This window comes from Euprymna scolopes, chromosome 1 (genome assembly GCF_053919585.1).
Source record: "Euprymna scolopes isolate OS-2025 chromosome 1, ASM5391958v1, whole genome shotgun sequence".
Classification (NCBI taxonomy): Eukaryota; Metazoa; Mollusca; class Cephalopoda; order Sepiida; family Sepiolidae; genus Euprymna; species Euprymna scolopes.
The window spans coordinates 184,201,256-184,219,645 of record NC_136482.1 but is presented as its reverse complement, the minus strand read 5'-3'; the positions used below and the strand labels follow the sequence as shown (position 1 = coordinate 184,219,645).

At 28.8% G+C, this 18,390-nt stretch overlaps 1 protein-coding gene across 4 annotated transcripts in view; it reads left to right on the top strand.

Annotated features, from left to right (window-relative positions):
• LOC145278208 (small G protein signaling modulator 1-like) overlaps positions 1-5,826 on the top strand; it is a 359,099-nt gene extending 353,273 nt beyond the window's left edge. For all 4 annotated transcript variants that reach the window (XM_080130507.1, XM_080130503.1, XM_080130500.1 and 1 more), the window contains 3 exons: positions 893-989; positions 1,576-1,743; positions 5,425-5,826. In XM_080130507.1, the coding sequence (XP_079986633.1) occupies positions 893-989; positions 1,576-1,743; positions 5,425-5,513 (354 nt within the window). In that variant the 3' untranslated portion in view covers positions 5,514-5,826. The remainder of the gene's footprint in view (positions 1-892; positions 990-1,575; positions 1,744-5,424) is intronic.
• Positions 5,827-18,390: the final 12,564 nt, after the last annotated feature.

Sequence of the window (18,390 nt, the reverse complement as noted above, 5' to 3'; positions counted from 1 at the left end):
TACATATGAATAACAAACGAAATGGAAGAGTCTATTTTGTAACTGGAATAAATGAAGAGGAAATTTCCACTGGAAGTTAAATATAGAACCATATGTTAACGTGTTAGTAAATGACATTACGTACAGAAAATCTGATGTTTGCATAGAATTAAAGCATCTTACTTTGCCTTGTGTGACGTACGATGTCATCAATGGGAATGTAAATCTGATTTTTGAAGAGTTTTTTTTTTTTTTTTACCTCAACGCCATATCGTAGTTCTTGCAGGTACCTGCAATTTATGTATTTCTGTTGCTTTTAGCAAAAGAAAAGCAGCAGTCCGTTTTTCTGTTCCGTGGAAAAATCTGTAGTGGGAGGTTGTAACAAAGATTAGATTCAGGTTTAAAGCAGCCTTGAACAATATTCATTGTGAATATGGATGTGAATAGCTTCCACCACCACCACCCTCTCTTTAGATGATTTATCAAACTATGCTGATTTTATTTTGAATTTTACTTGTATGATAACATTATGAATCTTACCATGTAGTTTGTTTCTATATCAAAGTACGATTACATAATACTCACTAGGTTTTGAAGTTTAGGTGCAGAAACCACTAAAAATATGGTTCACAAAGCATCTAAAATGTTAAAATAGTGAGTATTCTGTGCTTCCATAGTTTAAACAACATGGTGGTTTCTGTAATGTTATAATTGAAATTGTTATCAAATTGCACTTAAATTCTAAGATATTATAGTTATTGTAGTATTCATGTGTGAAAGATTGAATGATTTAAAAATAAGACACTTTTTCAATTATGGTTTGCTTATAAATAACCCCCCTCCTTCTCTCTACTTCCTTTTCCTAGCCTTCTTTTTGTGGCATTTAAAATGAAACTTATTTTGTGTCTTTCAGATTCTTGATTCTGAATTATTTGAGCATATGCATCAGAATGGAGACTACACTCATTTCTATTTTTGTTACCGATGGTTCCTTTTGGACTTTAAAAGAGGTTAGTAATTACACCAGATTCTAATTTCAATACATTTTTGACATTGCCCATAGCAGATGTTTCTCTTTGACCATTTACAAGATTAGAGAATATTGGCTACTTTTCCATAATTCCCTTGTATATTAAAAAACAAAAATAAAGAAAAATCTGTGCATCTAAATATTTGTATCAAGCTGGATATGTATGATGTATAAGACCACTCGACCAACAAATCAAACGAGTTGGGATAAAGGGAGCAGGAAATTAAACAACTGTTAGAATGAAAAAGATTTTCTTTAAAAAAAATGGGGAGGGGAGTAGGATGGAACAGTGCTGACCTACTCTGATCCACATGGACTTTTTAATTATGACTTGTCTAGTATGTATAAAAGTAATTTACCTGAAACTCTATTCCTCCATATTTATACCATTGCCTCTTAGCTAGTGTCTCAACATTGTGTATTATGTAAATAAATATACTTTGTTAATAGCAATTCTCCTTGCAGTGACGCTACTAAATTTCACTATTACAACAATATTTGTGAACTCCTTTTATATGAACTCTTTGAAGATCCAAATTTTGATGCTATCTCTTTCTTTTCTCTAGAATTGGTTTACGATGATGTGTTTTGCGTGTGGGAGACAATCTGGGCTGCCAAGCATATCAGCTCAGCTCATTTTGTTCTCTTCATTGCTCTGGCCTTAGTTGAGTTCTATCGGGACATCATCCTGGACAACAACATGGACTTTACTGACATCATCAAATTCTTTAATGGTAAGGCTTCAAATACTCTCTATGTGCAATAGAAGGATTAGTTTTATATAAACAGAAACTGAAAACTTTTATTTATTAATTTATGCTTCTGTGGGCATCTCTTACTTTATCTAATTATCTCATTCTTTTAAAAAAGTATACATATCCACAATTACATACTTATAGAATACATGATAGGTGTGTAATAGGAGCATACAAATTCTCTTCAATATTCCATTAGATAGACCACACAAATGTACTTGTAAGATATATTATCATTATTTTGGGATACATCCATTTTATTTTTTAACCTGGTAGATAAAGGTATAATATTATTATAATAATAATTAATAGTGTTTGGACGATTAATCAGAATCGCAAAAATCATTGTGCCTATTTTCCGATGTTAAGATATGATTCTTTTGTTTTGTTTTCTTTTTTTTTTGTCTATTTTTTTTGTCTATGTTAGTTTTGTTTTTTTTTTTAAGTTTTTTTTACAATTTTTTTTTCACTGGTACTACTGATAAAATCATAACTATTTATTGATGTTAAAATACGGGTTTGTTTTACTATACACACAAATTCGAAAAAGTTGTCAAAAAACAAATATATAACATAAAATATGCATCAAGTGCGCTTGAAAGCCCAATCACAACGTAATATTAGGAAAATAAACAAATATTTTACTTGTTTGAAATTTATAACAAATATATTTTGGATATATACTCCATCCTCAGTGTGTTGTTTGTTTCTTTTTTTTTTTTTTTCTTGCTTGCCATGTTGTTAAGTTGGAGAAAGAAAAGTCTGTTTGTAAATATATTTGTTATAAATTTCAAACAAGTAAAATATTTGTTTATTTTCCTAATATTACGCTGTGATTTTGTTTTCAAGCGCACTTGATGCATATCTGATTTTATTCAAATTAAATCAACATTTCTATATGAACTCACACCCTTGACATTATTCTTGTGTTGCCTACACACCATTCAAACATTTCAAAATACAACTGCTGAAATGCAATATGCAGCTCTTTACAAACAGACTTTTCTTTCTCCAACTTAACAACATGGCAAGGAAGAAGAAAAGAAAAAAAAAGAAACAAAACAACACAATCTGAAACAATATAAACAAATATGTGAAGAATTCATAAAAGTAAATAAATATTCATTTGGAAAAATACTTTTAAAAAAATAAACATTAATTTGAAAAAAAAACGTAGATAAAATATTTATTCAAATGAATGTAAATCAACATTTATTTGAATAAATGTAAACATTTATTTGAAAATGTGATAAAACATTTTTTGAAAAATCGTAAATGAACATTTATTTGAAAAAACATTAATAAACATTTATTTGAAAAAACATTAAACATTTATTTGAAAGAAAAACGTAAATAAACATTTATTTGAAAGAAAAACGTAAATAAACATTTATTTGAAAAAACATTAATAAACATTTATTTGAAAAAACATTAATAAACATTTATTTGAAAGAAAAACGTAAATAAACATTTATTTGAAAGAAAAACGTAAATAAACATTTATTTGAAAGAAAAACGTAAATAAACATTTATTTGAAAAAACATTAATAAACATTTATTTGAAAGAAAAACGTAAGTAACATTTATTTGAAACAAATGTAAGTAAACATTTATTTGAAACAAATGTAAGTAAACATTAATTTGAAAAAAATGTAAATAAACATTAATTTGAAAAAAAAACGTAAATATTTATTTGAAAAAAATGTAAATAAACATTTATTTGAAAAAAATGTAAATAAACATTTATTTGAAAAAAATGTAAATAAACATTTATTTGCAAAAAATGTAAATAAACATTTATTTGCAAAAAATGTAAATAAACATTTATTTGAAAAAAATGTAAATAAACATTTATTTGAAAAAACGTAAATAAACATTTATTTGAAACCAGCATAAATAAACATTTATTTGAAAAAAATATCAGTTTACAAATATTCTTTATTATATTTAAAATCAGTATTTTTTAATAAAAAAATTATGCAATGCTGAAATTACGCAAACAAGAAATCATGGAACATAATTCGATGAAATTTTCAGCAGGAACACCAAATTGGATGTCACCATCTATTTTCTATGAGGTCTCACGAAGCAATGACTCGAGTAGATTAATATGTGTGTTTACTGCTTTGCTTCTCACAGCTCGGAAAATATTACATCATCCATCATCTCAGTTTTGTTTATGCCAACCATGAATCAACCACGACTCTCTTTTGTAGATTTGAGTTCTTATGCACTCAGTGTGACCCTTCTCAAAATTTATGCTGGCTAACTTAATGCTATTAACATAAGGTACGAGGGGCGTGCAATAAGTAATGCCCCTGACTCACTTCCAGTTGTCTGATCTAGCTGAAATTTTGCATGTGCAATGATTTATATCTCTATGGGTTATGTGGCAAATTACAGCTCTGAACTAATTGTGGTTTCTGTTTTACAGGTGTTTGAACTGAGTCAGGTGTGAAATGGAGCCTGTTGAATGTCGAGCAGTGATCCGGTTTTTGTATTTGAAAAGATGCACACCACAGGAGACTTTTGATGAAATGAAAGAAACTTATGGTGATAATGCCCCATCATATGACCTTGTAAAACGCTGGCATCGTGAATTCAAACATGGCCGGAAGTCTGTGGAAACAGCTACCAGACCTGCCATTTTGGAAGATCGGCGCATTACTATTCGCCAAATAGCCCAAGATGTCAAGATTAGTACTGGGTCTGTGGAAACTATCATTCATGACCATTTGCATATGCATAAGATGCCTGCCAGATGGATTCCTAGGTTGCTCACACCATTCCAGAAGCAAGAATGCGTCGAGTGCTCGAGGATGAATTTGGAGATGTGCCAAGAAGATGAGTGAAAGTTTTTCAAAAGACTGATTACACAGGATGAACCCTGGGTCCATCACTATGATCCAGAGACAAAAGCCTAGTCAATGCAGTGGAAGCAATTGGATTCACTACCTCAAAGAAGGCAAGGGTGCAGCCCTCCGCTGGCAAGGTCATGTTCACAGTCTTCTGGGACCAGAACGGAGTAGTGATGACAGATTTCCTGGCAAAGGGTACCACAATTACAGGAGCCTATTATGCTTCACTTTTGAGGAAATTAAGCGAAGCTATCAAAATCAAGAGGCAGGGCAAGATCAGTAAAGGTACCCTCCTCCTACAGGACAACGCTCCGGTCCACAACTCTCATTTCGCCAGATCAGAAGCACGGGCGTGTGGTTATGAAATCGTAGCCCATCCTCCTTACTCTCCTGACCTTGCACCCTCTGACTTTCCCTTCTTCCCAGCCATGAATTTTTTTTTGAAAGGAAAGCATTTCCTGGATGATGCAGCCTTGATTTCTGAAGTCACGTCGTGGTTGGAGAACCAACCTGGGGTGTTCTATAAAAACCGTCTCAGGAGCTGCATCAAACGATGGGAGAAATGCATAACTCTGAGTGGTTCTTATGTAGAGAAAGACTAATAACTGTGCCAAGTTTCGTTGCTCTACTGCTATGGGTAGTAGGTCAGGGGCATTACTTATTGCACGCCCCTCGTACCTAATATGTAATAATAGATTTGCATTGAAAACAAACATTTAAATTTTATCATTTATAGGTAAAAATAAAGCATATATTTTCCATCTCATTGATTGATTTTTTTTTTTTTCACTTATTTTTTCAGAAATGGCAGAACGGCACAATGCCAAGCAAGTGTTGAAAATTAGTCGAGAATTGGTCCTTCGGATACAGACTTTGATCGAGAACAAATAATATATCCCCCACCCCTCTCTCCTTGCTGCTACCCACCAGCCATTCCGTACCTCCACCCGCTCCTATTAAATTACCCACCTTTCTTTTAAACAAAACAATTTTCTTACCCCATGTTCGTACGAGTGTATTGTGCATGTCTGCAGCTCTGAAAGCTGCTAATGTTATTCTCATTTCAAATTGATATTGTCTCATGTCTAAACTCCATCCCCTGTAATTGTTTCCTGTCTTCCCACTTAGGGATACATTTGTCAATAGATGACAGGTTCTAACGTCAGAAATGCATATTATCCGTTGTATAAAATGAAAACAAAAAGAACATGACTGAAAGGAAAACAAAAGAACAAAAATGTATATGCGTTTGAATGCCTATGTATGTGTAAATGTGTGTGCAAACATACATACATACACACACACACACACACACACATATATATATATACACACACACACATATATATATACACACACACACATATATATATATACACACACGCACATATATGTATGTATGTATTTGAATGCCTATATGTTGATAAATTAAAATGCATATATATATATATATAGAGAGAGAGGGTGAGAGACATTCCACTGCATGGATACATTATCCAGCCTTTGAGCTAGAATAGTGTAGTATCTGTTTTTGTCCTCAGTCTAAGGAGAAGTTCTCTTCACTGAGTTATTTTTTTTTTTTTTTTTTTTTTTTGCTTCGATGCAAAGTGTTATTTTTTGAGTATTTAGATTTTTCAACATAAAAAAACTTTGTCTAAATTTACCTTTCTGGGGAGATAAATAGGGATACTGACACATGCACACACACACACACACACACATATATATATATATATATATATATGACAAAATGTCTATATTCCAAAGTTCAAGATGTTGTCCATCTTACCATTTATTTCTTTAAAATGTTCAACTCTTGACAGCACCTGTTTCATAGCACAGAATCATTCATGCAATTATGTCAATTTTTTAATTTATTCCACCCTTACTAATTAGAAGAATAGGAACTTCAAAAAAGAAAATAAAGGAATCTGGACAGTTGAGTTTTCTTTAGTTATGCCATCTTTGAATTTAAAGATAGCATGACTAAAGAAAACGCAATTGCAACTTCTTATTTTTGGATTTTGTAATCATGCTGATATTCATTTATTTTCTTTTAAAGTTTATGATTTCCTATTCTGATGAGTAAGGGCAGAATAAATTCAAAAAATCGACATAATAATTGCATGAATGTTTCTGCACTACAAAACAGGCGTTGTCAAGAATTGAACATTTTAACACCTAATGCTTAAAGAAACAAATAGTAAGATGGACATCTTGAAATTGTGAATGTAGACATTTTGTCATTTATTTGTATATGCTCTGTATTGAGCCTCATAAATTAAAGGATTGGTATAAAGAAAGGGTGAAATATAGTTGAATAAGTACATTTTCCCATAAACATATATATAATCATTTTATCAGATTTACAAATTTTCTCATTAATAGCTTCTTTTCTTGCAAAATCAATATTTCATTCTGATTAGCTAATGTCATCATCGGCTGCTTACATAATTAATAAAAATTTTAGTCATTTTTGCATCAATACTAATTGAAAAAAAGTGTTCTTTTGAATTATATAAACAGCCTTTGAAGTCAATCATTCCCATATTGTTTATGAATAGTCACTTCATCTTAATAATAATCTTACTAATAATAATATCTACATTCTTCATATTACTATTTACTTCATAGATAGCGGACATATTTTCAATTTAATATATGTAATATATTAAATTAAAAAGCATTTGTTTATTGTTCTATACTGTTGTATTAATGTTATAAACATGTCATTATGTTTAAAAGTGCTGATACTAATGAAATGGAAAAGTTCTTTCATTTTAATTTCATCATCTGCCAGTCATTTGGTAAACATGCAAATTAATAAAAAATTTCATGCTGCTGATAAATTGCTTTGTGATACGCACTCGAAATGAACATAAAATTTATTTATTAATCAAACAAACCAAAAACCGACTAAATAATTTAGGTGACTGAAATAAGAACTTTTAGGTGATATTTTTTGTTTAATTTTTTTCGTAGGAGAAAATTTTTTTCATTTAAGAAATAAATTAAAATAGAAAAGAAAATAAATATGTGAGATAGAAGCAATGTTTTTTTACTTTGTTTTAATGGCCGAGACTTTCATGTGGCCATTAATTTTTTCCCTCCCATTTTATCTTTAATCAATAAAAAAAAAAATTTTGGTTTAAATATTTACTTTTTTTTGTTTTTTTTGTACACTTGATTATCATAGATCTGGTGCTGCATCTCAGTTGAGTAATTTTATGACTGAGGATTTATTATTATTTTTTTTTAGTTTTCATCAGCGATAACAGAATAATTATTGTTAAAATCTAACTTTCATTGTTATTATTAACCCTTCCAACCTTGCACAGCCGATATATCAGCCCTAGCAATATAGCTAAAAAGATGACACAACCGATATTTCAATTTCTAATAATACATAATCAAATAATTTTGCCAATCGCCTATTATCTTTTTGGCTAATTATTACTTAATTCGGTCAGGGTTCAAAGGGTTAAATAAAAGAAGTTTATGCATTTTTATTTAATAGAAATTATTATCTAAGATATGCTTTTATTGTTGTATTTTGGTGCAGAGGAGCGGTCATGAAAAGTGTATGTTACTAAATTTGTTTCCAATCTTTCTGAATGCTAGTAGCAGTAATGAAATGTTAGTGAGTAAAAATTCCTCCTACCATCCCTGAATCATACCTAAGCAAAATAAAATTATCGATCCAGATATAATATGTAATTGATGAAATCGTTGGGGAAAAAAATATTTTTTAAGAATCTACTGAAAACCCTGTTTATATTAAAACAATTAAAGATTGCAGTTTTATGTGTTATGCTATTAATTACCAAAGAAAAAAAAACATAGACTGACTTTACTTTATATATTAGATATAATCTTCTTATTTGCCTAACTTCCCATGAGAATAAGCTTAGACATATGTTTGGTTTATAATGTAAGAGATAAGCAGCTCCTAAAAAAGGGGCACTCTGGATTGGGACAAAAATATAAATTGCTCAAGTCTTAGAACTTCTCCCCTGATTGAGAACAGCTCAAAGGTTGGATTATGTCTATGTATTTGAATATATATATATATATATATATATATATATATCTGCATTTGAATGCTTATGTATATAAGAAACAAGTTTTGATCAACTATTTTGTAGTTATTAAACTAATTTGTTGTGAATATATATATATATATTTTTTTTTGCGATGAACAAAAGAGAGAGGGAAGGAACATGTGGGCCTTTTTTTGTGTGTGCAAAGCTGATGAAGTTTTTTCTTTTTTTTCTTTTTTTAAATTTTTTTTGTAAGAATTACATCTCTGGCCACAGTCAACCCCCACATGGACATTGTAATTGTAAGCCTGCACACAGACTTGTCGCACACCATAGAAAATGAATATCTAGAAAACTAAAAGATGTATATAAGTAGTTGTATATGTATGCATTTAAAACATATATATATATATATATATATATATATATATATATATATATAATTTAATTTTGAATAAATGTGGAGAAGTGTAATACCCAGATTTGTACCTAACTAGGATCATCAAACAAGATTATGCTTATTCTCATTTATTCCAAGTTATATTAGCTCTGCATATTTTTATGTATTGAGCACTATAGATATTTATTTATTCCTGCAGCTTCCTAATTATTTTTCCAGCAAGTTGTCTAATATTTTATAAATAAGTCCATTTTACCCTGTGATCTGGCCAAGGCTTCAAAGACTTGTCACTTCTCCAGTTGATATTCACTTTCATTCATCTTTTCTTGATAACGGATAGAAGTATTTTATCAGGAGAAGTGTTTTGAAAATGCACTTGAGCTAAGTCTTTGTAGCCCAAACAATAAATCCATGAAGAACAAGACAGACTATAAATTAGAATGAAATATTTTTATCTTTATGAGCAATGCCCATAAATAGATGTTGATGAGAAAATATCAGCTTCTTTGGAAAAGTTTCTTTTGAAAAAAAATCCTGAGGTTATCTTTGATTCTCATGTTATTCCTTCATTTTTGGTTACTTTTTTTGTTACTTTTTTTTTTTTTTTTTTTTACTTTTTGTTACTTTTTTTGTAAATATCATGAAAACAGTTTCATTTAATGTGCAAAGGATAGACATGAAAACCCATTGTAATCCATAGATTTATGCAATATCTTGCAAAAAAGCATGCAGTATTTCAATGTTCTGGGATTACATACAAGATATTTGAAAGCATAGTTAATCAAATTTACAACTTGCCTACTGATATGTGCATCCCTTTTTAATATTCTCTTTCATCTCCATCCAAAAATGAATTGGTAAAAAGAAATTCGGAAACTTTTATTCTGAAAATTTCCATTGCAGCTGACATTTCTCATCTTAAAAAGAACAAAATGAATAATTAAAAAAAAAATCTCGGTTTAACTTAAAAATTGATTTAAATTCTATTTTTGAAGATAAAACAAGATACCTCCTCAGGAGTGCTAATGATTCCTGATAGGTTGCATTGGTAAGCCTGTTTTGTGATGTTTAGATAGATGGTAAAGTTTGATTTCAGATAAATGTTTTCTCGATTCTGACCATATTTTATCTTGCTTATTAGCTTAGTGAATAATTTATAACATTTTTGTGTCTCAATTTAAATTTGATGTTCATTAGTTTTAATTTTGATTTTCATCTTTAAGATATTTGTATCATTTTATGAGGATTTCTTTTTTTTTTGTTATTTTTCTTTGGGAGTATCAGAATCTGTGACAACTCTCTACCTTTGTCTGAGGAAATGATTTTATTGTATATAGATAAACGTTTATAGCGATTGTATGTCTCTTCTTCATAATGATGTCGTTTTAATTTCATAGATATGACAATCTCATGTGAATTCTTTAAGATCTGATTTTTAATTCTCATTTTTTATAATTTTTACTTTTTTTTATAATATCTCAATTATTGGTACAAATTTTAACATGACTTTAAGAGCACCAATTTCTGTAGTGATTTATTTATAAGATATTGCCTCTTTTTTTTTTTTTTTTTTTTACTTTTTCTTCCCTTTATGCATAAAGGAAAGTATTTGACAAAGTTTATAGATTAAGGCAGTGACGTGCAAAGAATATTTTAGGGCGGATGCTCAAGTGAAAAAAATGGCAAAAATATTGTAATAGTAGGGCACTCGCCTATAATATATTCCTCTGAAAAGGACACTTTTAAAGCAGGAATAAAAAGGGGCTTGGGCACAACTAGTACAACCCCTTCTGCACGTCCTTGGATTTAGGTATTGTTTAAAATCGAAATGGAATTTTACAAAAGATTTATACAAGGAATTATGAAATAAAACCATAAAATAAAACTCTTTTACTATGAAGAAAACATATTAAATGAAAGAATTTATGTACGAGCAAAACCACATCTATTGCTTCTCCAGAATAGGATGGATGTGGGGCGTTGTCATAGATTCTCATTCCAAAAGAGAAAGTTATTGCATGAAACCAGAGAAAGTTAAATATGACATTCAATGGATTAAACAAAAAAAATTAAGATTAAAAAAAAAAAAACAACTGGTGAATATTGATGGTCTACCATTCCAAAATCTAAATATATTTACAGTTTATTTCAAACAGCCCAAGCAGTCTTAACCATTGCAAATATGTGTGTGTCTGTAAATTAACTTTACATTAATTGCCTTGTTGTTTGCTTCTGTGTTTTAGCTTTTGTCATATGATAGCTTATTGTTTTTGAAAAAATAACAATAATTAAAAAAAACAATTTTTAATGAACAGCACTGAACAAATAGGGCACACGGAGCCACATGTTTTTCTGTGTTTTAATTTTTTATTCTTTTTTTTTTTAAGAAAGAAGAGTTCTGAAGGAAAAGGGAAGTAAAAAGTGAGGAACATGTTTTTTTATTGATTCAGCAGTCAAATCTTGTACATTTGAATCTCAGTTCAAAATACTCATTGCCAATTGTATTAAGGAGTATTATTTAATACTTTACAGTATTGAAAAAAAAGTTGGATTTTCTCTTTAAATTTAGATTAATCCTCGGTTATACTTTTCTAGGAAAAATCTCTTTTTTTTATATTTTTGCAAATACTTAGAAATCTACAGAAAAATTAGAAATCGTTTTTTTTTTCTTTACTGGTTCAATTTTTTCTATTTGATTCTTATTGTATTTTGAACAGAAGTTTAACTTATCTTAATATCTTAAATAAAAATTAAACCTCTTTTCTTATCAAATCTATTATTGACTATGAATATTGAAACTATTTTTTATTCCAAGTACAAAAGCGCACAGTCTCTTACTGTTTCCATCCTATAATTATCTTAAATATGAAAAACAAAAGTGATAAACTAATTAAAAATCATCTTTCTTTTTTTTTTTTTTTTAACATTAACCAAAATATTTATATTTATTAACCTTGTTCTTCTTATTGTCAATCAAAATAGTTTTATTCAAAAATAATTGAAAAATATCTTAAAATTTTGTCTGTGATTTGTTGATTAATCTCAAATTTATGTAAGTCATGGGGTCAGATTTACAAATGTGTTTTAGTTATAATGAAATGTTCATCTTCATACAGATACAACTTATAGAAATTATGATTTGTCTTTTTAATTAGCATTTCAAGTGTTTTCATTGATTTATTCTTATATATATATTAAATATAACAACCCATGTAATCATGTATATATATATTATACTTATTATATGAAAATATGTTCTTTTTATATTAATCATATATATTTCACTTTTCTTTTCATTCATAAAATAACTGATAATTCTTTCCATCAAGTCTTCAGTGTGGATTATTGTCTTTTCCAATCAGAATCTGATTAGAACCTTCTTCTCTTTTCGTTTCGATAGACTTCCACATTCAAGACAAACAATGGTGGTCAAAGATTAGCCAAATTGATTGTTTTACAAACAGTCACAACTGCTATTTGTTTTTTGTTGTTGTTTTTTTTTTTTTCATTGCTGAAATTTGATTTTCATTTAAAAAAAATAAAGTCAATAATGATATTAAATGTGCAATTAATCTTATCCTCTTCCTTTTTATTCACGTTTCTCTTTATCACTTTCTTTGGCTTTATTTGGAAAATTGGATTCAGGTCCAGCAAATATGGAACATAGAAATAAGTTCGTAAACAAAAGTATTTTTCAATCGTTCAAGAATAAAACATTTTTGGAAGTTTTTTTTTTTTTTTTTTTTTTTTTTTTTTCTGCTATATAAAATTTCGCCTTTTGCTTCCATTTTTTTAATTACAAAAAGAATCCATCCTTTTAAATTCCTATCTAATTTATAAATAAAAGAATAAAATCATTCCTTTGTATAGTTGGATATTTACAAAACTGAATCTCATTCACAATTTATCGAGGCATTTGAATTATTTAAATTTGATTTGTTTTACTCTCTTGTACTTGTTAATCTTGTTTCTTCATGTTTTTGACTTAGCTGGAAAAGAAATCTATTGTAAACTGGAATGAAAAATAATAATAATAATAATAATAATGCCAGCGAGAAATCAATGGTAAACGGCTGTTGTGATAATGCAAATTCATTTGCAAAGGTTATCAAAATAGGTGGGGAGTACTGAAAATGTGGAGAGGCTTGTTGTCATCCAGATTCCAGGAAACACCACTGGTTATTATCAGTGAGTAATCGCTGATGCTGGTCTGTGTGAGAACTCCTAGTGAGTAATAATTATTATTTTACTTATTCTGTATGTGAGAGAATGTGTTGACGATGTTACATATACTGTGGATATGTAGCAATGGTAGGTTAAATTATTAGGTGTTTGTTGGCGATGTTGACTGTTTCCCTGGATAAGTGATTATTTAAGCGTCACATTTTCTCTGTAGGTAGAAAAATAGAATGCTAATTACATGACTAACATCCCACATTCAAAATAATGAATGGGATATTCAATCTTATATATATCTCCATATTAAGCTATGCAACAATAGGCTTATATAGTGAACGTGGAAAATATGAATTGAAATAGTGTTTTTTTTTTGTTTTTTTTTTTGTTTTTTTTTTAAATATCAGCATTTGAGCATTTATATACTAATACTTACCTATCATGTCTTACATATGTAAACATAAAAGCAACCGTCCATCTTCCTGCAAGCAGAGAAAGTTTAGGTTTAGAGGAGGGAGAAATATACGTACAATTGAGGGAGAGAAGAGAACAATCCAAACATGTTGATATATACATGAGAGGAAAATATTATTTTGTTATCTTGAATTAAAAAATATTAAAATATTTAAAAAGGTGAAAAACTTTTCTTTTTTTTTTTTAAATTAATTATTTAAACAAATTCTGCTAGCTCAGCTTTAAAGTAAATCATCTCTTCAATCTCAAATTCTGTATGATCAAATTAAGAATAATGTATAAAAACTTCTTGCACAGAATATTGAGAAGAGATGAAGTCAAAATGATTTAGGAAGGCAAAAATGTGAATTAAAACTAACAAGAACATCCACCTTGACTCAGAATTGTCTCTTTGTCCTTTTTCTAAGAGAATCCTTTTTAACACATTCATTATTCAAGACTTAACGATCACGGTGGAGGAAGGAATATTCATTTTATCCAGAAGATTAGATTTAAATTCTCAAAATATAAATTGATAATACAATAGAACCCTGGGATACGTTAGCCCTAGGATATGGTTTTTGGAAACTATTATGTGGAATACTATGTTTTTCCGGCCCCTGGTTATGGTATTTGCCTCGTCTTATGATGGTATTTATGTTATTTGATTATATACATGCGTATTATATACTTTACCTATTTTGTTACTAATTTTTAATGCTGTATCCTGGGGTTCTACTGTAATTCTTTTAAGGAACTTTTCGTTAAAATATATAGAACGCCAACTTAGCACTTACAATCATGCCATCAAATATATTGGTTTTATTCTTTTTTCCTCTGCCACTTTTCCTGATTTCTTGCTTGTATTTATATTTGAACATATATCTATCTATCATCATCATATTTTATGAATCAGAAGATCCTATTATTTCATTGGTTTCCCCAATATTTTTTTAGTTAGAATTCTTTCTGGTACTTACAGGAGGGAACACAAGAAGGTTACCAACATCCTAAGTGAAAGTGATTTTTGTGGAACGAGCTGGACTCAAACTTGGAACATCCAGGTCGTCAGTTCATGTCGTTAACCACTTGATCAGCGTCACCTCCATATCAACCTCTAGTGAATGCATTATCTTATCGAATGGATTTGTAATCAATCATAAAACTTTCCATTTTGAAACAATTTTGCTTTTGTCTTCCTGGAGAAATATTAATTCCAATGACTTTTCTAATAGATTTTTTTTTTCTGATTTGACTTGGTAGCCTCATTCTTTTAGGCTTGTCAGACATAGTTTTATTTTTATTGCTCTTTTCTGAGGACAAAGAACTTCAGGTGAAAGGTGGAGAGTATAAACATTTTGTCGTCATATTCACAATAAGCATTTATAAACCACAAAATTGATTCCACTTTAACTTTTCTTTTTTCTAATAATCATACAATTCTGCTTTTCTTGGTATGCTATATATAAATGTTTAAAGGTACACAATTTTAAAATTATGTTGAACAACTATATCTATAAGTTCAGCAAATTATTTTCCAAGAACGTCAAATTAATAAATAGTAAAATTAATAGTAACAGTATTTTTAAATGCTGTTATTAACTTATTTATTTGAAGGAAAAAAAAATAATACAAAGTCAAAACAATTGAAACAAAATGCTTAACTATCAAATCTAAAGAAAACAGCTATAATAATGAATTCAAATTCTTGATCATAAAAACGTTTTATAAAACTCGCTTTCCAGTTTATCCTTTTCATAAGCCATAATGTTCTTCAGAAAAATTAATATTAACAACATTTTTTTACTATTAATAAAATTTATTGCTTAATGTTTTCTATTTTTCTTTCCATTGATTGATCTCTCAAATAATTCGACGGTCTCTAATTATTATAACAAATAAAAAAAATATGTATATTTAATTTACTTTTCATTGCCAATTATTGACAGTGTAATATTCATTAATTGCACTTCAATTTCATCTATATATTTTTTTTTTATATTTGAAATATTTATTTCAAAAGTTTTCTTTTTACTTATCAAGATTTTTTTTTCACATGTAAAAATAATTTTGTTTTTACATGTAAAAAATAATTTTGTTTTTACATGCAAAAAATAATTTTGTTTTTACATGCAAAAAATAATTTTGTTTTTTACATGCAAAAAATAATTTTGTTTTTTACATGCAAAAAATAATTTTGTTTTTACATGCAAAAAATGATTTTGTTTTTACATGCAAAAAATGATTTTGTTTTTACATGCAAAAAATGATTTTGTTTTTACATGCAAAAAATGATTTTGTTTTTACATGCAAAAAATAATTTTGTTTTTACATGCAAAAAATAATTTTGTTTTTCATCTAGAAAAGTGATTTTTTTTTTACATGTAAAAATTATTATTTTTATATGGAAAAATAATTTTTTTTAACCACACTATGCTATTTATGTATTGCATTATATATAATTGCTAACACTTAGATTTTTTTTTTCTGATAAAACCACACCCTCTAATAAGTGTGAGGAATGGACGAATTGATACTCAATATTATACTCTTTTCCTGCTTTCCTCCTTCAAAATGAAGCAATCTTAACTAACAAAATACTTTTTAGTCATTTCTAGGCACAATTTTCCATTGTTTATCAAAAATGTAAATGACTTGCCAGTTTTTACAGAACCGTTTCATGATTTGTACATTTCTCAAGATTCAAAGTTAAGCAATATTGAGCCTGGTTAATACTTAGATGGGCGATTGCTCACTAAGCAAAATATTCCACCCTGGTTGTCACCTACTTTGCTGGAAGTACCATCACATGATGCATGGTACTTTCAGCCATCGATTTTAAAACAATCAACCTGTCCCAAGAACCTTCATCTTAGAAAGTAGTTTTTTATTGTCAGGAATTCTTCCTATATTTAAAAACCAAAATATGTATAATGTACATACTCCTGATGAAACGAAAATATCATATTCCAAAAATCATCAAATTGATCAAATAGTTTTATTTTTATCAAAATAAATCATTCTTAAGCGATTAATTCATAGGCATTACAACATACTAAAAATAAATATAATCTAGTATGAATTATTGTTGAGTTATCTCCATTTTTTTCTTGAATTTTTTTTCAAAATGGTGGGCGAGATAGTCACTCCTTGGATACTCATAAAATTTTATTTTCTTATATAAAAATAAAACTACTTTATCAATTTACATGATTTTTTAAATATATTTTCGCTTCATCACAGGTACGCACATCATACAGATATTTCTTTATTTTTGTTTCCTAATATTGGGGAATTCTGGACAAGAACCAAATTTTTTTTTTTTATTTCAACTATATCTCTTTTGCTAATATGCTTCCTTATTGTCTATTGATTCAAATAACTTTGGAAAGTAAATGACAATTATCATCTCATGGCGTTCCAAATTATGTTTTTATTAGTTTTTTTTTATCAAGCCATTGTCATAAAAACCATTAGCAATAGACAGGCTACCTAACTAATTAGAGAATATATAAAACTTAGGAACACCATCTTAGTTAGCCAATACAGAACTCCAAAAATGTGACAGTGATACATGTTCATTCACACAATTGTGAGGCAGAACATTCAGGACTGCAGAATACAATGCAAAAAGACATTGCTGGTACATCTCTGAGCAAACACCGGTGTGATTATGCTGTGGGTCTAATGTGAATGTATATCGTCACAGTAAATGATTGCTGGGAGTGTCATCAGTTACAGATCGCTTAATAACAATATTGTTACCAATTTGTTTTGTTTAAGCATTTCCAGTTTGTCAACCATGAAAAGAGAAAAGACAAAATTTAACATCTTTGTGCAAACTGCTAATTTAAACATGTTTCAATTCAATTGAATGGCCATAAAACTAAACGATTATTTCAAGTTGTTTGATTATTGTGAAAAAATGTTTCAGTTTTTTTCCAACCTTCTTTTAAATTTCTAGTTTGTTTTTTAAATTTCTTTGTATATATTTTCAAGTAGACAGTGCAAAGCAACATACTATTTTCATTCAATACATTTTTTTGTTGGTCATTTTGTTTGATTCATGATTTTTATTGGTTAACCTATTTTTTTTTTTACTTAGTAAAAAAAAAAAATTTTTTTATTTTTTTTATCCATTTTTTTTATTTGTTGAATTCTGTTATATTTCTATTTGTTGTTTGTGAAATAAAACTCTAAAAGGGTTGGTCTTCAATCTCAGAGTGAAAGAAAGTAAGAAAGTTTTACTGTGGTATTCTTCTGGGAACGCCGTGTGTTTAGTAATTGTGTAATAATCATTTTGCATTAGTCTCTCTATCATTTATGAAAATCACACAAAAATCTGCTTTAATAACAAGACCCCCACCCCCACCCCATTCACACCTGAGATGGGGAGGAAGGGGCACAATTTGCTGAAACCAAAGAAAGTGTGTGGCGATTGGGTAGGAGGGGGGGGGGGTGAGAGAAAGGAAGAAAAGAGCAGATTTAAATTACATAATTTTTGTCACAAAACGCTTTAGAGAGCTTGAAATGTTATTTCTCAGGACAAACAACTTTAAAAGATACAAAACAATCCCTCCCTACTACAAAACTAACCAATTCTGGGACATTTTTTTTTTTTTTTTACTATAGACAATAAATCGAAAAAAATTGTCAGGAAACAAATATAACAAAATACTGATAGGAAAACAACCAATGT